General features: G+C 53.6%; 1 protein-coding gene across 1 annotated transcript in view; it reads right to left on the bottom strand.

The window, feature by feature from the left end:
* The window catches only part of Col18a1 (collagen type XVIII alpha 1 chain), a 78,753-nt gene extending 62,013 nt beyond the window's left edge, over window positions 1-16,740 (bottom strand). The window contains exons 1-2 of the mRNA XM_023715984.1: window positions 16,672-16,740; window positions 16,457-16,539 (exon numbers count right to left, since the gene is read on the bottom strand). Coding sequence (XP_023571752.1) covers window positions 16,457-16,539; window positions 16,672-16,682 — 94 coding nt within the window. The 5' untranslated portion in view covers window positions 16,683-16,740. The remainder of the gene's footprint in view (window positions 1-16,456; window positions 16,540-16,671) is intronic.
* Between the last annotated feature and the right edge of the window lie 6,624 nt (window positions 16,741-23,364).

Here is a 23,364-nt window from a genome sequence, read left to right as displayed (position 1 = left end):
GTGAAAGCAGCTGCCTGTGTCTTCCACCAGTACTTGTACAGCACTAAGCTGAGGTAGGGGCACATGGAATCCCGGCCACCAGCCTCAGCCACCCCACAGCTGCATCCCAGGGTAGAGGCGGTACTCAATATGCACTTGGTCAGCTGAAACCTGGTGGCCCCGAGACAAGAAGGGCCTTGAGGTATCTCCCAGCCCAGTAGGGTCCCCTGGAGGCCACGGCTGAGAAACACTGGGGGCACTGGTGTTAGGAATGGGGGAGAAAGAGCTAGGGGCCCACATCCTGTCTAGAAACTGGGAGAAGCCAAGATGGCATCCCCCGGCCAACAAGTACCCTCAACACAGGCTCTTGGGCTGGGTGGTGAAGGGCAAACACCCCAGACCCGCCATCCTCAGTGGACTCAAGGCTGTCCACACAAGAGTCAGTTATATCTGTGCGTGCACCCCTGCTGTGTCCCCACTGATGCACGTGGCTTACATGTCCCTCACATTGTGCCCACTGTGTCTCCAACAATGGGCTCCACAAGCCATGCAGAGGACCAGGGAGACAGCTCAGTGGCACAAATGTCTGCCTGGCAAGTGCAAGGTCCTGAGTTTGAGTTCCAATTAGAGGAAAAAAGGAGAAACAATATGGAGGATAAAAAAATTGAAAGATACACAGAAAGCCACCAGGGCATGGTGGCACTGGGACTCCACTGGGTCTGGAGCCTGAGCCTGAGACATCTAAGACCCCACTGGACCAAGCCCTGCATCAAGAATCCAGGCCCAGGGGCCAGGGAGATGGCTCAGTGGAATAAGCGCTTCCCTGGAAAGCGCAAGGGCCTGAGTTCAATCCCCAGTTCCGCAAAAAAAAAAAAAAAAAGAATCCAGGCCCAAGAGCTGGCCAGATAGCTCAGTGGATTAAAGTGACTGCTGAGGCAGATGCATGGGCCAGGTTTAAGTCCCCAGTGCACCGTGCCGAACCCCGCCCCTGGGACACACTGAGACAGTGACTGAGATTGGGCATGGTGGCACGTGCCTATAACCACATTTGGAAGGCTGAAAACAGAAGGATCACTACAAGTCCAAGCTCTGTAGTGAGACCCTGTAGACTGTGTACTAAATACATAAAAAATAAAATAAAATAAGGAATCCAGGCCCAGGCTCCCGGCAGTCTGGCTGTGCTGATGCCACTGCTGCCCACCTCCCTGCGTGAAAGGGCCCCACTGAATATGATCTCTGCCTGGAGCAGGTTGAGCTGGGGCTGGCACTGGCCAGAGAGGCCAGTGGGACAGAAACTCTCCAGGGGTGGTCTCTGCCCAGACCACCCAGGCCCCCAAGGCTGCTGCTCCACATTCCTGGGCTTCCAAAGGCCCAGGCAGCCACCCACGCTGCTCTCTGCTGCCTCTGGCTGCACTGGGTCAACAAGAGTGACCCCTGCCTACCCCAAGAGGCCATCCAGCCCCCTCCTCTGCAGGCAGGGGCTGAGCTGGGGGTAGGGAGTCTGCTTGGAGGGTATCTCCTCTGCCACCGACACTCCAGGTGCTGGGGACACCAGCTCTGCCCCCAAAAAGACCAGTCATGAGGGCAGCAGGACATCCAGACCAGGTGGACCCAAAGCTCAGGCCCCACACACAGCCAGCAAGGAGGCCAGGGTTCTTTTGCTGGACCACAAGGGCAAGTACTGGGGAGGGAAGGTGAGGACAGTGGCAGCTGAGGGTCCACAGCCACCACATCCCACCACAGAGCCAGACCTGGCTCTGAGTGACACCAGCACTAGGGGCAGGACCTGATAAAAGGAAAGAAAAGCCCAAAATCACAAGAGAAATGCTGATCGCCATCCCTCATGGAGCCCCTGCTCACCACCCACTGTGACCCACAGCCCCAGGCCAGGGACAGGGATATGCGAGCCCCAGCCTGGTCATGGGACAGTGGGGAGGAAAGGCAGGCAAGGGTGGTGACCATGGGGACAGCATTTGGAAACTGGGACCCTGCCTCAACAGCAGAGGAAGGCACCTGGAGGCGAGTACAGGAGCAAGTGACTGATTCATGGGAGAATGGGGAGAGAAGGGATGATTAGGGAGCAAGTGCAGGAATGAATGAATTCATAAGCAAGTGTGGGAATGAATGAATGATTCTGGGGTAAGTATAAGAATGAAGTGAATTCATGAATGAGGGTGGCACTGAATTAAAGAGAGAATGTGGAATGAATGGTTCATGGGCAAGCATAGGAACGAATGAATTAACAGGCAAGTATGGGAACAAATGAACTCATGGGTGGGAAGTGAATAAATTCATAGGCAAGGACAGGAATGAATATGTGTGTGGAAGTGAGTGAGGTTGTGAACAGTGCAGAAATGAATGAATGAATGAATGAATGAATGAATGAATGAATGAATGAATGAGTTCAGGAGTGAGTGCAGGAGTGAATGGACTCAAGGCCAAGTGGGCTTAATTCCTAACCCTCCTTTTCCCACCCCGGCCACTGTGCCATCATTACAGAGACCAAATCCTGGTTCTCGGGACCCTCACTGTGACCCAGGGAGCCCTGAGAAGCCAGGCTGTAGGACAGATGTCCCCATGGTGGACAGTATTTGTCTGGGCCAATGCAGCACCCTGTGACCCTCGCTCTACTTCTGTGCAGGGTTTAAATGAGTCTCAGCAGACTCCTACCCTGAGGTCCCTTCCTGAGTTCTCCAATCCTTAGAGAGACCACAGGAGAGACAGCTGCCCTGCTAGGCACAAAATCGGCAAGTGAGTGCTAGCAGGGACTTGGTTCAGAGTACTCAGGCTGCCACCAGAAGGACATGAACACCCAGCTGTGAGAAGTATCCAGAAGATGAGAGATGACCCCTTACCCCATGCTGATCAGAATGTGGTGCTGTGGGCTCCACCCCTGCTGGACACACAAGCAGCCAGGGTGGGTGTGCCCCACACCCAGGAGGAATAACAGGGTATAGGGCAGGGGTCTCATCTCCAGTGGAGATGTGGCAGGCAAGTGTCCACCTCAGGCTGGACCAGTGAGGTGCCCCAAGGTTCTGTGCTGATCCAGGCCCCCAGGACCTTCCACAGAGCTGGGATTGGATCTGACTCCCAGGACAGTCCACAGCCTTGCTGTGACCACCTGTCCAGGGCTGTAAGACAGGAACATGTGGTCTTGGGACTGGCACAGGGCAGGTCATGGGAGGAGAAAGGGAGCAGAGTAGAGCCTGTAGGCGGAGGATTGTGGGGCTCCCTCAGAACTGGACAGTACAGAGATGATGGCAATGATGACAAAAACAGCCCTATCTTTAGATGCCTGGTACAGCATCTGACAGAGAAGTTGTGGGCACCATAAACCTACTGTCCACACCTACATCTAAAGGAAGGGTGCCTGACCTGGTGACAGGTCCTGAATGGATGCTTAAGGCCTGGCCTCTCCTGGGATGCTGAGGTATCCCGTTTAGGCTAGGCAGGTGGTTAGGAGCTCCTGGGCTGGGCAGAGTGGCCAAGCAGGTGTCTGGGCCAGAAAGAGATAAGGGCACCAGCTGACTCCGCACAGTGACCTATACCCACCTGTCATCATGGTTCAGATGCCAACCCAAGTGGGGGACCCCCGGGCCAGTGAGCAGAGATGCCTTTCTACACCAGAGTTTCTGCCCCTCTTGTCCCCACAGTAGACGACAGCAACTGACACTGGAACTGGATACATGGTCAAAGCCACACACAGCCCCTGGGCTGGGCTCTCCCAAGAAGCACCTGGGCACAACGGAGTGGGGCCCATACTTTTGGGGCATCCACCAGGGAGGCTTCTCCCCCTCTGGGTGTCACAGCCTCAAAGCTGTTGCTGCCCCAGACAAGCCCTCTGGGCAAGGCCCAATGAACACGCCAGGCCCTCCCTATCCAGGGCCTTGCACAGCTGCCCGGAGATGAGGACAGCAGCTTCTCAGAGGAGCAGCAGGGCCAGGGCAGGAAGAGCTGCTTCTCCTGTCAGGACTCTTCTGCCTGCCGCCCACACTCAGAGCCATCTCAGCCCTGATCAAGCTAGGCTGATGCTGCCGGGCATCTCACAGTGCCTGGCCATGCATGTGGTATCCTCAGGCTGGTACTGCAGTCCTTAGCTGCGTTTAGATGTCATGTTGTGTCAGGATAAGTGGCCTGATGCTCCAGGGCCAACAGACACCAGCTAGCACAGAAACTAAACATCAGGAAAGATTCACATGCAGCCTTTCCTAGAGGTTTCCCTCAGAGTTGAAGAGATCAGTTCAGCCAGAGGCATGAGTCCAGGGGCAGCCACTATCCAGAGACCCACCCCAAAAAAGGCCACAGGATCCACCATCCATCCAGAGACCCAGCCCGCACGAGGACACGTGCTCCATGGTGCTGTTCAGCTCTTAACTAAAGATCAGCATAGGTCCTGACTGCAGTGACACCGAACCTCCAGCATCCTCTCTCCTGTAATTTATTGCATATCTAAAATCAAACCTAAGTTCAAATCAAAGCTCAGCCCTTTGTTTCTAGCCAGAAAGAGCCCAAGCTCAGGTCTGGTCTGCACAGCAGTGTGCCTCTGAGTCACCAAGGAACAAGGGTACTTGGGAACATCAGACACAGTGGCCCCACATGGCTCAGGGCTGCTACAGGTACCATCTGAGTTGTCATACTTGGGTTCTTGCCCCTCCCCCAGGTTCTCCAAGCAACTGGCTAAGCAAGGCCAGTACATGGCAGCCACTCAGCGAGGGCAGATTGCTCCTCACCTGCCATCTGTTTGCCAACAAGGTGCCACTCTCCCACTGGGAAGACAGCTGGGGTAGCCCTTAAGCCAGAGACACCACTTCAGGCCAGCACTGGTCCAGCACCTGACTCCTTGGCTTGGTCCCTGGACTCTGTGGGTGACCCAGTTCAACTGGGCCCACCCTGAGCCTCTGACAGCCAGGAGCAGCTGCAGTGCCCACCCATGCCAAAATTTCCGATCAAAGCACCCCACAGAAGCATCCCCAGCTGGGCTGACAGGGTCTCAGGCTACAGCCACAGAGACCTTGCTGCAGATCCCCACAGGAGTCAGCCCCACACTGGTTAGGGCTGGCTTCTCCCAGGAACACAACCCTATGTCACGTGTCCACAGTGTCTAGTGGCAGCTGTCCTCAGAAGGAGGACTCGCCAGCCCGGCCGGTTAATGTTTGACAAGAGCAGAGTCAGGAATTCGGTACCAACAGAGTGGGTCACCCTGCGGCCAGGAGTCCAGGTGGGGCTCGGCTATCTTGAGGCCTGGACCCAGGATGAGGGAAGCCAGAGGAAGGCAGGTGCTCCCAGGACTCAGTCCTGTCACCTGAGCACATAGGCAACACAGAGGCCACACCACAGCAAGTTCAGGTGGCAGCTCACGGAACAGGGTGAGGTTGGTTCAATTTCCCAAAACACAAGGACACAATCTCCAAACTTAATTGCCCCTGAGGATGAGGAAGGAGTCGCTGAGACCTCAAAGGTGAGGACTTAGGGCTACCCATCAGCCTCTTGCTGCACAGCCCTGTGCAGATGGCCAAGCAGTGGGGTACCCTGACCCTGTCCTCGAGCGATTTGACATTGTACAACCCTGTGTGGCCACCATGGGAGCTGCAGGTAGCTGGTCTCTCAGCTCCAGGTGCCCAGGGCAGAAACAGAGATGCCCCTGGCCCTGCACAGGGCACAAGAAGCCCAGCCAGGCTGCCCACTCTTGGCAACACAGTGCTCCTTCCTCCGGCAGCCCTGGGTCACATAGTGCACAGTCGCCTCTCAGTGAGTGGCCCTCTCCAGGGGCTTCCCCATCCACAACCCCCAGTCCCAGAAGGTTCCAAGAAACCAGGGTCCCCACAGCCAGGCCCCAGGGAATGCCACCCCCAGACTGTGACCCTGTTGCACCCATACTATGAGAGGAACTGAGATGGCTGGATTAGTGTCTAGACGGCGTGACCTTTCCTAGCCTCTCTGCCTATGCTTGGGACCTGGATCTCCACATCCTGAGCTGATAGCAGGAATAAAGGGAGAAGCTGTCTGAGTGCCCTGCAGCGACATTCCTCAGCAAGGGCCACTACCTTCTCAAGGGCACCATGAGCCCAGCTCCACACAGCACAAAGGAGCTCTCATCTAAGGGACAGAGATGTCAGGTCTTCCATCTGCTTCTCAGACCAGTGCCCCTGGGAGCTGCCAATTAATGCTGTGTTATGAACACCACAGGCCTCAGGCCGGGCTGCAGCTTCAAAACCACCAGCAAGATCCAGCAGGACCACAGCAGCAGAGCTGGGTCCCTAGTGCACCCTCAGCCAGGCCCCCAACCCCGTGTGTGACCTTGCAAGGTGGTGTCCCCTACATCCACTGTCATCATGCTCTGGGAGCTGGTTCCTGATAAAAGGGGCTGAGTGGCTCCATCTGAGTCAGGCTCACCTGGGCCCAGCACAGAATGTGGAGAAGTGAGACGGGGAGCGGTGCTGGGAGAATGCTAGAAAGGCAAGGCTGGGATCAGTCCAGGCTGCCAGAAATTTGGGGTTCCAAATGTGAAATATGCATCCCTGGCTGGCTTGGGTATTTTTAAAAAGTAACATTGTTTAAAAATTCATGAAAATTTCACACCACCACATGCAGTTACATGTCTCTGCAACAGGGGCAGGATGTCCAGGACAGAACCCGTGGGTGAGACTCAGGAGCCCCCACCAGACGGGTCAGGACTCCCACACAGCGGAGCCGGCGGAGAGCTCTCCACCTATTTCCCCCACCCAGTCCTTTCCTTTCTTGGAGGGAACCCAGGGCCTCCCCACAGAGCTACATTCCCAGCCCTCTTTCCTCTTTTCCTGCTTTATGTTGAGACAGGGTCTCACTAAGTAGTTCAAGCAGGACTCAGAACTGCAGTCTTCCTGCCTCAGCCTCCCAGTGTCCTGGGATTATGGAAGTGCACTCCCCATGCCCAGCTAGATGTTGTTTCTTTATGAAGGACAGAGCGCAGGAGGAACCAGACAGCCAAGAGACTTGGTATCCAGCCAGGGTCAAGGTCAGGTAAAGGGGCAGCAGAGACATGGGCGCTAAGTCCCTCAACAGTCGGGTTCATGCTGCTTGGTCCCATGACCACAGATGTCACTGAACTGTGTTATGATTTGTAAAAACAAGCAGCCCCAGGGCTCTTTTTCTCCACACACAAGATGGGTTCTGAGATGGGATGCCGATGCTCACACAGGAGCCTGGTCCACTTTCACCTGGCTCCCCCAGGCACTGCCAGTGTGGGCTCCATGGGCTCCATGGCCTCCTGGCTAGGTGGGTAGCAGGGCTGACTCCCAACCAGTCCTTCAGAGGCCACCACAATGCTCCAAGCAGTGGCACTGTGGGAAGGGCCATGGCTGGCAGAGCTAGAAGACAACATTAGGGTGACCTGGGAGGATGGTGCAGGAGTCGGGAAGGAAGGAGTATGGCCCAGACAAGCTGTGGGCACCAATGGGCATCTCTCAGAGCCAGCTGCACAGCCAGAGCAGGTGGACAGCTGGGCAAGGGCCTGATGGGGGCCAGAGCTAGGTGAGACGCAGGAGGGAGGCAAAGGCAGCAGGTGAGCAGTGGGGACTTGGAGCACAGGTCCTGAAACAGTACCAAGGGGGGCTTGGTGACCCCAGGCGAGGCCAGGGAAGGCAGGGCTGGGCCAGGGTTGGGGGTCATAGCTGACTCCCAAACAGCAGAGAAACACAGGCATCTAGTTAGTGATCAGATAGGAAGAGGAAGGAAATCCTCACTGACCACAAGCCCCCACTGCAGGGCTCCATGCTAAAAGCAGAGGGCAAAGGTCAATCAGAAGCTCCAAATAGCTGAAGGCCCAGGCAGAGATAAGCACATGAAAGGCTGTGCCTATCAGAGCAGTGGAGGAGTAAGCTGTGGAGATCTGGTGTTTGTCTAGGGTCAGGGACAAGCCATTCTGTCTCCAGCAGTAAGACAGCCAATGTGATAGCTCAGCCCCTAACTACGCTGTCTTCAGTTCAAACCCAGTGCAACCCTGGAGCCTCAGAGGAACGCAAGGGCAGGAGGGCAGGTCAGGGAATATAGGACCTCACACTGTTTTGTTTTGGATTTTGGTTTTTGAGACAGGATCTCATTACGTGGGTTTGAACTCACAGCCTCCAAAGTACTGGGATCACATGCATGCTGAGTTCTGACCCAGGGCCAGGCTTTCTGGATCTGAGCACAGAAAACCCCAGGACACAGCACACCTAAGACACAGTACAGTCCCCACCTCATGGATGCAAGTTGGCATTTCCCAGGACTCTGACCCAGCTCCCAGCCATCTCATAGTCACCTGAGGGGGCCCAAGAGACAGGCGGAGGATGACCAGGCAAGGGGTGCCGCTGTCCATGCTCTTCTTCCTACTCACATAAGGGCCATACACGTCTCAAGAAGGGTCTTGGCCCCAAGTTTAGAATGGGAAACAGGCACATGCCCAGTGCCCACTGCACACGTGGGCCAGGCTGGCCCTGTCCTAGGAATACCGGCCAACTCTACAAGCACACATCTGCATCTCTCTCCAGAGAGCCCTGTTCTGTCAGCTGAGGGGAACTCTGATCATCAGCAGGCTGAGGTAGAGCAGTGCTCAGGCACTGAGGCTGACACCACTCACTCCACACCAGAGCCAGAAGGTTCTGTGGACTTGGATGAGCACTGCCCACTCTGCAGACCTGCAGACGCAGGCCTGGGGGAGGCTCAGGCAGCCACCCACCAGGTATCTGATAATGGCAGGATTCCACGATCCCGGCTGCCAATCCCTGCAGCCTGGCATTCTCTTCCCTCTTCTTTCCCCAGCAGGGGGAGGCTCGTAGATGGCCACAGCTGTGCCTGAGCCACCCTGGGAGCACTGGAAGGGCACTCTTGTGCTGCCAGGTGGAGTGGGGCCAGGAGCCCAGCAAGGCATCTTGGTGTGGCTGGGGGCTCTCTTCCCTGGTCTTGCACCCTCATCAAGTGGGGTTGAAGGCTCTGAAGAGCTGCCCTGGGGCTCACACTCCTTCAGCCGTGTCCTCTCACAGCCCTGAGAACTGGGGTCTACACGTGAGGTCATGGGGTCACAGGACTGGTCCCTCCCTCCTCCTTCTGCCATATCTAAGGCCAGTGTTCCTCAGCTCCCAGCAACTCCACATTCCAGAGCAGCAGCACAAGACCCAGTCCTAGCCTAGGCCCGGTGAGGGTGTGGGAGAGCTTCCGGCTACTCTGCGCCAGCGGGACGTACTGGTCCCAGCCCAGGTGCAGCATGGGTGACACCCTCTTTCACCCTCTTTGGACGCCCCCCATCACTCCGTAGTACCCCCCATCCCACCCACAGAGTAGGAATCTCTGTCGTGTTCTGGGAACCCCCAGATCCAGTCCTAGTCCAGGCCCAGTGAGCATGTGGGAGAGCTGCCTCTCCCCTCTACTCCACCTTGTCCCCTCCAGACTCAGCTCAGGCCTGGCATACAGGCCTGGGGTGAAACCCTTCAGCTGCAATCCCTGCAGAGAGTATAGGGGACAGAACCACCCAGCTAGTCCAGGAGCAGAACATCTTGCCAGAGGGGCACAACAGGTTCACCCCCAAGGGCAGCAACAGGAAGGAGCTGAGCACAGCAGCCAGACCCAAGCCAGGCACAGCTGGATAAATCCAAACTTTGTAGATCTACACCTGAATTTCAGTAGGTGCTAAGGCTATAACAGCAACAAAGATCTACAACAAAGGTCAGAAGACAGTGCTACACAAAATGACAACAAGAAGGAGCAAAATGCAATCTCAGACCCCAAGCCCACCTGTAACAAGTGCAGAGGACACTAATACAGAACAAATTGGGAGTCACACAGCTGAAAGCAATGAATCAATGGCTTCTGAAATAAAGCAGAGCAGCAGCACAGCCCCTCCTCACTTCAGCTGTCCCCACCCTGTGTGATCCTGGCTCTACTGCTCCCTGGTGAGGATCCCATGATCACATGGATGGCCAGGACCCAGGTTCACCTCCACCATCCAAGATCCCCTGCCCACCAAGTCCTGTTGGCCAGATGCAAGAATCTCAGGCCATGCACAGATCCACAGCTAGTGCAGAAAGAGAAGGATGTTGGTCTTGTGCCCTTAACTGAGGTTCTCTGCAGCCTGCAGGCATCAGACACCCTCTAACAGAACTTATGGGTAGGTGTTAGGATGGGAGGTCTGTTGCCCCCCTGTCCACCCTGGACTTCCCGAAGGATTTCACAACGCACATTTCTGTGTGATGACTGCAGCAGCCCAGCCTCCCCTCCAAGGGACTAAGGAGCTGGCCAGGGCAGTCCTACCTGGTGCTCTGGTGCTGAGGGCCATGATCCAGGGCACATGGGGCCAGGACCACAAACCAAGATCCCCAGCAAGACATGTCTAGTGGCAAGGCCAGGAAGCTTAAGCAGAGGGAGGTTACCTCTGTGCCACAGGGACAGAGAACGGGGAGGCCACACTATGACCACAGGGGCTCCCCACACCTAGGCTCCAGGCACCCCCACCAGAAGGTGTCACTACGCTGCAGAAGCAGACAGCCCGGCTTCAGGCCAGTGGTGTGCCTGGTAACCAGTGGCGCTATTGCTATCTCCTGGGGGACCAGGACCAGCGGACCAGCTTCAGTTCCCCATCCAGAGGTGTGCTTGGGAAGCATGGTAGGGCTGCATGCTGTGCACCTCTGCCCATGCTGCCTGGCCACATGGGGTCCTCACCCACAGGGTCCCAGAGCTGCATAGGGGCAAACTGAGGCTCAGCAGGGGCTGTCCTCATGCCTGGACCAGTGCCACTCCAGGGATACCTCAGAGGCCAACTATAGAGAGGGACAGCTCTGTGCCTCTAGAAGCACCAGCTCCCAATGAGAAGCTGAGGACAGCAAGAAGAGCAGGTAAAACCCCATATCCAGAGATGACACCATGAACAGACACACAACAAAGCAGAAGAAAGGTCTTGACCAAGGACAGACACACAACAAAGCAGAAGAGGGGTTGGGGAGATGGCTCAGTAGAATAAGCACTTCCCTGGCAAGTGCAAGGGCCTGAGTTCAATTCCCAGTTCCACCAAAAAAAAAAAAAAAAAAAAGCAGAAGAAAGGTCCTCACAAAGGCAGACATTAACAGCTAGCAGGGAAGGGGAACTGGGATGCAACAGCCAACCAATGGGCCAACTGTGCATCACAATACCCTGCTCCAGGGACAGACATGCTCACAGCAGCCCTCAAAAGTGACACCTCCCACCCCTACATCAGCAGGACTCCTGAGACTGAGGTCCAGCCCCCGGGGCCAGGTGGACACTTGCACAGCCCTGGAGGCCTCTCTATCCAGAGCCAGTACGGCCCGCGCTTGGCGCAGCTCTGCCTGAGCCCCGATAAGGACTGTGAGAACGGGTGCTGGAGGGAGCCAGCTGGTCGGTGCTCTGCCTGCTCCGAGATAACACAGCCAGCTCCACAGAGCTGTGCCCCAGGCCCCATACTGCCGTCATCTGGAAACATGCACCAGGCTTTGCCTTCCTGTATCTAGAGGCAGCAGTGGCTCCTTGCACACAGAAGGTGTCTAGAAATGCACACAGAAAGCTAGTTTTAGAGACACACACCTGTAATGCTAGCACTCTGAGGCTGAGGCAGGAGGATCACAAGTTCTAGGCCAGGCTGTACAACTTAACAAGACCTTGCCTTAAAATAAAAGCAGAAAAGGTCTGGGCTATGGCTCATGTGAAGGTCCAGGGTTCACTCCCCAGTACTGCAAATCAAATCAAATCACATAGGAGAGGTCCACAGCTTAGAGGCAGAAGCCAGGTTCAGGTGACTGCCCTTCCCAGGCCTGTCCAGACATGGGGACAGGCACTGGGCTGTCAGACAAAGGGACCCAGAGGTACAGGGTCCCCTCACAGGTCCCTTTCTCCAGGGGCCACTCCTGCACAGGCTACCTGAGAGTGGGGCTATGCCGTCTGAGCTCCTGTGCCCTCCCCCAAGCCCTGTACATAGCACACAAGGACAAATGTCTCATTTCTTCATGCTGATACTACCCAGCCACTCTACAGGGTCACCTCTCCTGAGACCCAGCCACCCACCCTGATCAGAGAAAGGTGTCCCTTTGTCCTCCACTGGCAGGTCTGCATGCCGGTGGCCTTGAAGTCAGGTGCTGGATGGCTCTTCCTGTCCCCTTCGTATCTCTAGGACTGGAGGAGCCAGTGTGGCTCAGCCTCCATAGAGATGTCTGGGGCTGTCCTCGGGGTCCTGCTTCTGGTCAATACAAGTCTCTGGGCAGAAGACATCACTCCTGTCCTATACCAGGAATGACCTGTGCTAGGAGTCCTTTAAGGAGAGCCACTGTAACATGGAGACTTCTCAAACAATGGCTAAGCTTTGCTATGTGACAAGGCTCAGGGTGTCTGTGAATTCACTCCACAGAACACTAGGGAACAAGTATCTGGGATTTTAACCTTGCCAACTTTGCACCAGCCTCCTACCCCTGCCCAAACCTAGGTTCTGGCCTAGCATCCTTTTCAAGGGATGCCTAGCTCTGTCCCCACCCACAGAGCCCAAGTCTTCTGGAAACAGTGCCAACAGTGCCATCATTACCACACCAGGTGCCAGGCATCCAGCCTTCTCGCATGTTGGCCTGGGCTCCCCCACCCCAGAAGTGACCTGTCTGCCAGCACGGAATTCCAGGAAGATGCACAGGCTTGTGCACAGGTTCTGGGCTCTGGGGCGCTGGCTGAAGCAGCCACAGCCATGCCAGGACTTGCCTATGCACAGAAGCTGGGATAGACGGCCTCCCAATACAGCCTGACTCAGCGCAGCATGAGGAGCTCCCCTGGCAGCCCTTGAATGCCCCAGGCCACGTCTCACAGATGCCCTTGGAGCAGCTGTCATGGCTCCCACCCCGGCAGACACAGGCTGTGCTCAGGGACAAAACCTTCCAGTGGCTGCCAGGGCTTGAAGCATTCCCCCTGGGAATGTGGTATGGGGTACAAAGATCTATCCTAAGTATATAACACGTGCCAAGAAGATACACACTATGGCAGCAGGACATAGAGAAGCAAGCCTTGCCCCAGGCTAGAGAAAAAGACAGGTGCAAGAGGCTGGTGACTACCCTGGTGGCAAGAGGGGTCTTTACTTAGGCAGCTGGGTGCAGGGGCTCAGGCTGACCCACCCTATGCAGCCCCTAAAGGCCCCCATCTATGGGATCTTGCATGCTGGCTCCTAAGGCTACTGGGAGGTAGAGGGCTCAGAGGGCAAGGACTCCACACCATTAGGGTGTGAGGTTCCAGGGCCTGAGAAGATAGGTGAGCTGACCAGGCACAGAGCTACAAAGCAGGCAGAGACTATAGGAGACCCAGCTATTCTTGTCCTGAGCTGACAGGCCAATATCACAGATGATCTCACCTTGTTTTCTGACAGGTAAAGCCTCCAGGGGGAGTGCAGAGGCATGAGGACAGCTATCATCCTGGAGGCCACGCCTGACATGGGTGCATGCTTTGGTTGTGGACTGTGCCACAGGGTATTGGCTGTCCCTGAAGATGCAGCTTGGCCTAGGGACTGCTCATTAGTCACACCTTACCACCCAAGTTCCTACTGTCCTCACTGAGCACAGGTGGGCAGTGAACTGGGTGCAGAGGCCACTGTGGCCACCCTGGCAATGTACCCTGCCCACAGACAGCAGTGGTGCAACACGTAAAGGTACACACATATTCCCCCCTGCAGCCCACCTGGGAAGTGTCGCATGGGCAAGGGTCACTGCCACACACCCTGCACCAGGCCAAGAAGGGCTCACTCTCTTGAGCAGTCATAGCCTGAAAAGCAGCCTTGGACAAAGAGTGGAGACCTCACATGGCTATACGTGTGCTGTAGCTCCCTGCCCTGCCCCTTCCAGGCCCTCGGTATCCCATAGGATGTCCTGAGGCAGTGGGAACCCCCACACTATGAGATAGCTGGGCTGTACATCCCAAAGACCCTCAGCTCTCCCACACCTTCCCACAATCCAGATGCAGATTGACGAGGTGGTGTGGTGAAGGAGTAAGCATGTGTGTAGCATGCATGTATGTACATCTGTGCATACATCTGTACATGTGTGCAGGTATGGAGGCATGTGTGCCATCATGCCATGCAGCTGTGTGCAGTTGACTGTACATGTGTACCAGTGTATACAGACACACAGGTATGTGGATATGTGCAGAACTAACTGCATGCATTGGTATGCAGGCATGTGCAGGTATGCACAGGTGTGTACCTGTGTGCAGGTCATTACAATGTGCACCTGGATGCACAGGTATGCGATTATGGGTGCCATGCATATACATGCATGCCAGACACTGTCCATCAGAAGTGGGGAATACGTGTATACCTTTACATGTTGCATATGTATGCTGCACTTGTGTGTGACTAGATGTATAACTGCATGCACGCACACAAGCATGCACTTTTCCAGGTGTGTCTGTGTTTGTGTGTGCAATGCATTTTAGGGAAACATATGGAGCCAGGTTGCTTCTTGGGAGCCCCCAAGCTGCACAGGCACTGGCTGAGTCAGTCCCACTCCTTCTAGGTTTCCTTGGGCAGGAGTCCTGTCTCCCCCTCTCCCCTTCTTTTAAAGTCAAACAAGAGTACCCTGAAAAACAAGTTTTGCTGAAATTCAAAACTATCTTCGAAGTCCTTGCATCTGAATTCTGAAGACTCCCCCTGGGGCAGCCTAGGGACTGCAGCCCGTGAACTCTTGTGCCCAAGCCCAGGAGGACAAGCACCTTGGATACGGAGAGAAGTCATGCCCATAGGGCAGGGACCCACCTCACATGGTGCCCCTTGTGCTGTGCAGGAGGATGTGACAGGGCAGGTGCAGATCGGTACCATGAGGAAGAGAGCACAAAGGCCAGGACAGCAAGGTGTGGACCCCCACCCCAGGCACACTGCATCTCCTACCAGGCAATCCCTCCTCACCCTCACCACTGCAAGAACTCTTGCAGGACTAGGGGCCACAGGACCACCAAGATGAAGCAGCTCCAACTCACAGGGCCTAGAGCTGTGCTGGCCCAGGTTTTGGATGAGGGGGAAGTGCATAGCCATTCAAAAGCAGCAGAACTGAGGGGAACAATCCTCAAGAACAAAAGCAAAAGCTTTCTAAGGGGTCAAGAGAGGCACAGACGCAGGAAAGTTGCAAGAGCTTGGCCAGAGAAGATGCAAATCAGCCAATGCAGTCATTTTCACAGATTTCCAGAGCAAAGAAGCTGCTGCAACCCAGCACCTGGGGGCTGCAGATATAGGAACCCAGGAGGCTTGTTCTCCAGGAGGGACTGAGAATGCTGGGGGCAGGGTGGTTTCCTGCCCTACAAGGAGCCACATTCCAAGGGACACCTCACAAGCCACACTACTTTCTAAGCTATAACTTTCCCTGCAGTCTGCTGTAGTTCAGACTCCTAAGCCACAAGAGTCATTTCACTCATGACATCAAGGTGCCTGTATCTATCCCATGTGAAGCTAAAATCCATCACTTTTATTTCCTCTTCTCCACGATAAGGAAGCTTCCTGAGGCCACAAGGTGGCATTTTCTTTGTCACCACCAGATGTGCACGAGGCTCCGGCTGGTGAAACTCTCCACGTGCAGCCGGGAGGCCCTGCCTGTTGGCCACCGCTGTGCAGAGGGGACAGCACCACAGCCATGATTGATGGCCCTGAGCAACCCGGGCAGCGCGGTCGGCAGGAACCAGCCTGACCCAGAGCCAACTGAGACAGCACAGCGACTTACCCCCCGCAGACAGCGCGCATAAAGGAAGAATTATCTGCGCCTGACCAACAGGTGTTTTGTGGCAGATCTGCTTATAAGGTAGTAACTTTTTTAAAGGCCCATTCTGCTATTTAGCCTGGTGACTAAGCCAGCCAGAAACAATGAGACAAGTTATTTCTCTCTCCCCGCCTGATTTCCCTCCTCCTCCATGTTCCGCCTTGCTCCCGCAGCCGAGGCCTGTGGCCTCCGGTCTGCACAGGTGACACTGCCTGGGCAGTGGGGAGAGAACTCTACGCCTCAGGGCGGGCCCAGGTCCGCATCTCACCCCTCCCTCCAGCCTTTTTGGGCCTGCCCTGAGACCGGGACCCACAGGGCTATCTGGGAACCCCTCCTGGCACCGCAGAATAAGTTTTACAATGAGTGGGCACATGTGGAGCTGCGTCCACGCGTGGAGCGAAGCCTAGGCCACCAAGCAACGACTTCACAGCGCTGTACCCTCAGGCTGCGCCGGGAACATCAAAGGGAACCGCGCAACCCGACACCGGCGGGGACCGGCCAGCGGCGCACACAAAGGCCGGAGTCCGCATTGGGAGCCGGGAACTCAGCCCACTCCACGCGTGGCGGGTTCCTCTGCCGGGCAAGGTCCGAAGCCACGAAGAGACCCCAGTGTGCGACCTGCCTGGAGCTGCAGGGCACGAAGCCAGGGAGGCTACATTGGCCACGCCATGAGAGGCCGGGCATGGACCTCTGGCCGCGACTTCGCAGCTCTCACCTGCGAACCCCGGATTGCAACCCCGCCGTCTTACCTAGCTCCGCGGACGCCACGCGGACCCCAAGCAACAGGACCAAGGAGGCAAGCACTTCCAGGAGGCGATGCGGCCGGGGCCACCTGAGAGGACAGCGAGGTCAGGACGCCGCGCCCGCTTACCCAACCCCTGCATACCCAGACCCCACACGTCGGGATCGAGAGCCCCGCGTTTCCCAAGGCCCCCGGATCCCCAGACCCCGCGCCCTGCGGCACCTCGGCTCCATCCTGCTGCAGATAAGGCGCGGATGCTGCGCCCTGGACGCCTCCTGCCCGCGCTCTGGGCGCCCAGGGGGCGGGGTTGGCGAGGGGCGGGACTGGGCCTAGTGTGGGCGGGGCTGGGGTCCAAGGGCGGGGCCGGAGGGAGGGCTGGTCGGTGGGACAGAGCCACTGCCCGGTGCCCGCCCACCGCACCAAGGGAATCCTGTGTGGGGGCGCAGGTGCCTTCTTCCAGGGGCTGCGACAGGCCGCGGGCTCAGAACAGGGCCAGGAGCCCCGCTCTCGCTGCACAGATTCGGTCCTTCACCAAGTCCCGGTCCGGCGGCTTGGGCCTGAGACCTCCCCGCCCCTCCAATCAGGGACAAGGTCTCTCCCGGCTTGCAGAACTCATCCACCCCATCCCTTCCTATGCCCCTCTCCTGGGCCGCAAAGGAACCCCCACAGCGCCATCCAACCTCTGTACCCGCTGATTTCGTACTGACCCCAAATGACCCCGGTCTGCCCGCGCCCGCCCCCCACCTCCCGCAGGAGGGCCCCCAAGATTCTGATCCGCTAGCATCATCCAGCCCCTACGGCTGGGCCTCGGAGGCCGCGTCCTGCCCAGACCTGGGCCTGCCTGGTCCTGCCGCTCCACCTGGCCCGCGTCCGCGTTCAGCTCTGAGCGCGGAACCCTGTCCAGGTGAAGAGTGCTCAGGTTTTCAGGGCGGGGCAGTGGGCTTCAGGATGGAACTCCGCGTGGGCAACGGTGTGGAATGCAGGCGTGGACTCCCTTTGTGAGGACGGCTCAGTGGGGTTGCCGCGGAGTCTTCGAGGCGCAGGGGTCTGTGTACTCTGCATGCTGTGTTTCTGTGACGGTGCAGTGTGTGCACGTGTGGGAGGTGTTCACTTGCGTGTGCTGGGCATGCCCTGGGTTCCCAGCCCGCTGTCCTTCTACCTGTCAGGCAGCCCTGCTCCCTGTGAGAAGTCAGACCTGTGAAGAGGCTGAAGGGCCCTTTGATCCTTTCCCGCCTCCTGGTCCCTCCTCCATCCCCAGCAGCCTGAGCCCTCAGCTGAAGCTGCAAAGCAACATCTGCCTGCAGAGGTGCAGGCCAGGGCCTGTCTGCCAGCAGAGCAGCCCTGGGACGGGTTGACAGCCCAGGCTGGACCCTCCTCCTGTGTCTCAGGCCCTGGCCTGAGCAGCCTGTATTTGGGGGACATGGTGGGGTCGCACAGGAAGTGGGGGCCTTTCCTTGGGGGGTCTTTACAGACACCTTAAAGATTCTTTTCAAAGGGTTTTGGAAGTGATGAAAAATGCAATCAGGGCTCAGGGGACAAAGTGCCTACTTAGGTAAGTGCAGGAACCAGAATAGCTGGCCACGGAGACTAACTGTTGTGGTGCACTCCTGTAATCCCAGGGCTGGAGAGGCTGAAAACAGGAGGATCACTACGAGTTTGAACTGTGTAATGAGACCCTGTACCAAATAAATAAATAAATAAATAAATAAATAAATAAATAAACAAACAAACATACATACATACATACATATATATATATATATATATATATGCGTCCTTTGAGATGGAGGAGGCACCTATGAGGTGGGACTGGGCTCCAGATGGAGGAGGAGAGGGTGATGGTAGTGCAGGGTGATGGTCCTCAGTGTTTCTTTGTGGGCTTTACCTCCAAAGGCCCCACCACAGCTACACTGTGCTAGGTTTCTGTGGCCATGACTCATCGAGGCTGGGGCTGAGAGCATCATCACTACCAGGGCTTTGTTCTTCTGCTGTCTCCTATGGCATCAACATGGAGGGAAACATTGCCCAGGGCTGTGCCTTCCCCTCCTGCCCACCTGGCAGCCATCCATCCCCAGCCCACTGGGCCCTTCCTTGCTGACACAGCTGCCATGTGCTCAAGGGAGTGACCAGGGATCACCTGGCTGGGCCAGCATAGCCGTTCCTCAGCAGCACACGCTCAGAACAACACACAGTGCTACACACATCAAAACATATTGGGGCTGGAGAGATGGCTCAGTGGTCTAAAGCACCTACTTGAAACAAGCTTGGCAAAGCACAGGGACCGCGGTTCGATCCCCAGCACCACATGCCAGCCAGACCCGCCCCCTGGTGGGCTGAGCTGGCCACACACACACACAATAAATAAATGTAATAAATAAAAATAAATAAATATTTAAAAAAAAACATATTACCCACACTCAGAACAACACACACACCATCCACACATACCACATGTCACACACAATACACAAAAATGCCTCATATACTGCCCACTCATATATACCACATCATACCTGATATCTCTCACAACACAGATCTCTCTCTCTTTCTCTCTCTCACACACACTACCCACACACAAACACCACACACACCTCACACATGCCACATACCACACACACAAAGCCCACATCACACCACACATATCACAGACACCATGTACATGTCAGACATACACAGGCCACATGCCACCCACCACCACAAAACACAGATCTGGGTTTGTGGGTGCTCAAGGTCAGTGTTATGACCCCCTGCCAACACCTGTCCCATCTAGTCCTCTGCCCTGATCCCTGCGCTCAGCCTCATGGCCCACCTACAGCCCCACCCCTTCCCAAACCAAAAGCTGGTCCCTGTCACTGCCCTTGTGGCAATGACACTCACTGTGGCTGAGCTGTTATATGTCCTTGGAGACAGGAAGTGAGGAGTGGTGAGAGTACATGTCCTAGCCAAGAAGGTGACTCTGTGCTTCTGGAACTCAGTGCCCAGTGCAGCATCAGGCAGGGTTGCACGCCTCTGTGACTTCCAGGTCCCAGTACCTGGTTCAACTCCTGCCAGTCCTGCACCCAGGCAGAGCACAGACACTGCAAGACATGGGCCAGATCATGGCATCTTGTCACAAATCCAGGTGTGACAATCCACTGAGCTCTGCTTGACCTACTCCCCACGTGCATCCCTCCAAGAAGAATCCTTAATCCTCCTCTGCTAGGCTTTATAACAATGCATGTTACAGATACCTGTCACTCAAGAAATATAGTGCTGTTCTGTAAAATTTGAAAAAGATACAAGAAATAATACTCATGGTAATACTCATGGTTCTTTTAAAACCTCTATACATGTTCTAGCTCTTTCCATGTCAGTATATATACATTTATTTAAACAATTGACATGGAAGTAGCACATTTAATGAGAACCTCATTATTGAACTTACATTGTTTTTGATCCTTTTTTTAAAAAAAAAAAAGAGACAGAACTAGGGGAAGGAATAGTTATAAGTGAAGAAGAAATGGTGCTACCTAGGGAGAGAGGGCATGTCTTAATTAGTTTTCTCTCAATCCTGAGACAAAATACCTGGCACCTAGAATTAAGGAAGGAAAGATTTATGTAGCTCACAATTTGTGGAGATTTCAGTTCATAAGCAGCTGACACCAAGGCAGAGTGGCACTTGGCAGAAACAGTTGGGGAGGGGGCAGAAAACAGCAAAACAACAACAGCAAAAAGGAAAGAGCAGCATGAGCAAGCATCTTTCCCTCTCTTATATTGTATAAAGACTACGCACCCCAGGGTGGTGTAGCACTCACTTCCATAATCTCAGCATTGGGCCATGAGGCAATCAAAAACTCTAGAAACCCTCTCCATGATGGCATGAGGCTTGGGGGTGGGGCATGTCAACACAAACCATAGCAGCATTACAGAAATGACCCACACGGAAACAGAAAAGAGAGCAGGAAAAATAGTGGTGTTTCCGAGAGGTGTAGGGCACATTAATAAATATAATCTAGAGCCAGTGAGATAGCTCAGTGGACTTAGTGTGAATTTTCTAGGCAAGTGCAGAGAGCAGGGTTTGATCCCTGGTCCTACTTGCCCTGCCAGCCCTGCCCCCCTGGGGAGCTCTGAGCTGGCAACGAAGTCCAGGTGTGGTGGCACACTCCTGTAATGCCAGCGCGGGGGGTGCTGAAAACAGGAGGATCGCTATGAGTCGGAGCTGTGTAGTGAGGCCCTGTACCAAATACATAGATGAAAAAAATTAATAAATGTAATCAAAATCCCAAGAGAGAAAGACAGAGGGAGACCTAGAGATTGAGAAACAGAGACAGAGGAGATACTAAAGAATAGTGGAGAATTTTTCAAAATTAATGACAGACACAGAACCAGAAATCAAAAAACCTGCAGAACATTCACCAAGATAAATGTCAGGAGAGTACAACAAATGAACCAAGCAGAAAAGAAAATTTCTGCATATTATGTTCAAATTGCTGGGGGCCAGATGTAGGCCAGAGAAAAACCTCCAACACAACAGTGAAGTAAATGGATAAATTACACAGAGACAAAGAAGAGTTCAGCAGAATTCTCCTCAAAAGCAATGCAAGGGGTGACAACAGCAGATTGACAGTGAGTGGTGTTGAATTGGAATTCCTCATCAGTGAAAATATCTTTTAAAGGTTAAAGATAGGGGGCCTGCCCTTAGCTCAGTCGTTTAAGCGCCTGTTCACGCAAAGCTAGTCAGGAGCAGGATACTGCAGTTTCATCCCCAGCTAGGCCTGCCCTTTAGGCAGCCTGAGATGCAAAAAAAAAAAAAAAAAAAAAAAAAAAAAAAAATAAGACCTTTGGGGCCAGGGAGATAGCTCAGTAGAATAAGCATTTGCCTGGCAAACTCAAGAGCAAGAGTTCAATCCCCAGTTCCACCAAAAAAAAAAAAAAAAAAAAGAAAAAAAGATTAAGGATAAGTGAAAATAATCTCAGACATACAAAAGCCATGTGAATTTCTTGCAGGCATGCTTACCCTACACAAAACTGATCAAGAACATGAGAGCAGAATGAAAACCGGATGTCAGGAAGAAATGAAGAACTGGAAGAAATGAAGAATTAGAAGAAAAAGAAATGAAGATATTGGGACCGGGGAGATGGCTCAGTGGAGTAAGCGCTTCCCTGGCAAGTGCAAGGGCCTGAGTTCGATCCCTGGTTCCACAAAAAAAAAAAAAAAAAAAAGGAAGAATTTATTGAGAGAAAGAAAGCTTTCGCCTAAAAGGGACAGAGGGGCCCAGAAAATATGCTGCCTCCAAATTAAAATCTTTTAAAAATATTTGTCTTTGCTACAACTATCTATACAAAGTAGGCAACACTGTCATATTGACATGAGAAAAGTACTAAATATTAAAATACGGGCCTGGGGAAGAGAGGTCAGGGGCATAAGTGCCTTCCTGAGAAGCGAGAGGTCCAAGTTCAATCTCTGGTACCAAAAATAAATAAATAAATAAATAAATAAATAAATAAATAAATAAATAAATACTGAAATATTAAAGATCAAGACAGAAGTTAATGAAGAGAGGACAGAGAAGCAATGTAGAAAATTACCTGAACTAAAAGCCAACTGCTTTTGCCACATTTTATAGAAACTGTCCAGGCTGATCAGAAACAAGTGTATGGGCATAAATTGCCAAAGTCAAGAAGCAAGAGTGGACATCACTACAGATCCTGCAAATACTAAAAAGATAACTAAAAGGTATGCAAATTTTTATTATATGCAAATATATTCTATAGCTTAGATAAAGTGTGCAAATTCCTTGAAAGCATTATCCACACTGCTATAGGAAGAAGTTTCAAACACCAAGTAGTTCTGGATGTATCTAAGTTGACTCTTCATTTAAAAACCTTCTTAGGAAGAAATTTCACTCAGATATTATCGTTGGTGAACAATATAAGGCAATTATGAAGGAATAATTACAAATATAGAGCAGATTTTTCAGAAGGGGGTGTGGGCACTTCTGGACGCCTCTCACAAAGCCTGTGTTACCTCGATCCTGAAGACATGCAAGGGGAGGTTACAGGCAACCTCCTTCACAAACACACACCTGAAACCCTCAACAAGATGTCAGCAGATGATGAAGAACACCACACGTCATGACCAAGCAGGTTTGACCTTATGAATGCAAGGTCGATTTCACATAATAAAACTGGTCAATGTAATTTATTGTATGGGTACAACAATAGCAAAATAATAGGATCATCTCCCTCAGTACAGAAAGAGATTATGACAAATTACACTTGATCTTAGCCAAAAGGCCGAGAAGCAATGAGAAAGAGATTATGACAAATTAAACATCAAAAATTCCAACCAGGGGCTGGGGAGATGGCTCAGTGGAATAAGCGCTTCCCTGGCAAGTACAAGGCCTGAGTTCAATCCCCAGTTCTGGAAAAAAATAAAATAAAAATTCCAACCAACTACCAAGCAGGTATTTCTTTGGCCACATAAAGGGCTCTCGTGAAAGGTTTGTAGCTTACATTCTGTTTTGTATTGAAAAACTGGGTAGGTTCTCCCTAAGGAGCAAAACAAGATGTTGCTCTCATTGATGCTTCATTTCTGTATAATATTTTATTGGAAAACTTAGTATAACTAGGCAAGAAAAAAGTGGCCACATTAGAAATAAGTGTTAATTCACATGTCACTCATACATGGCATGATTGCTTATAGAAAACCCTAAGTAATCGATACATATATATGTATCACAATAAGGTCAGCAAGATTATATGAAATAGGGGCTGGTGAGATGGCTCAGTGGTCTAAAGCACCTACTTAGAACCATCTTAGCAAAGCACAGGGACCACGGTTCAATCCCCCAGCACCACAGGCCAGCCAGCCCCTCCCCCTGGTGGGCTGAGCTGGCCACACACACACACACACACACACACACACACACACAC

Source organism: Octodon degus, unplaced genomic scaffold (genome assembly GCF_000260255.1).
Source record: "Octodon degus isolate 3935 unplaced genomic scaffold, OctDeg1.0 scaffold00045, whole genome shotgun sequence".
NCBI lineage: Eukaryota > Metazoa > Chordata > Mammalia > Rodentia > Octodontidae > Octodon > Octodon degus.
The sequence above is the reverse complement of the archived record's forward strand: the minus strand, read 5'-3'. Positions and strand labels throughout refer to the sequence as shown.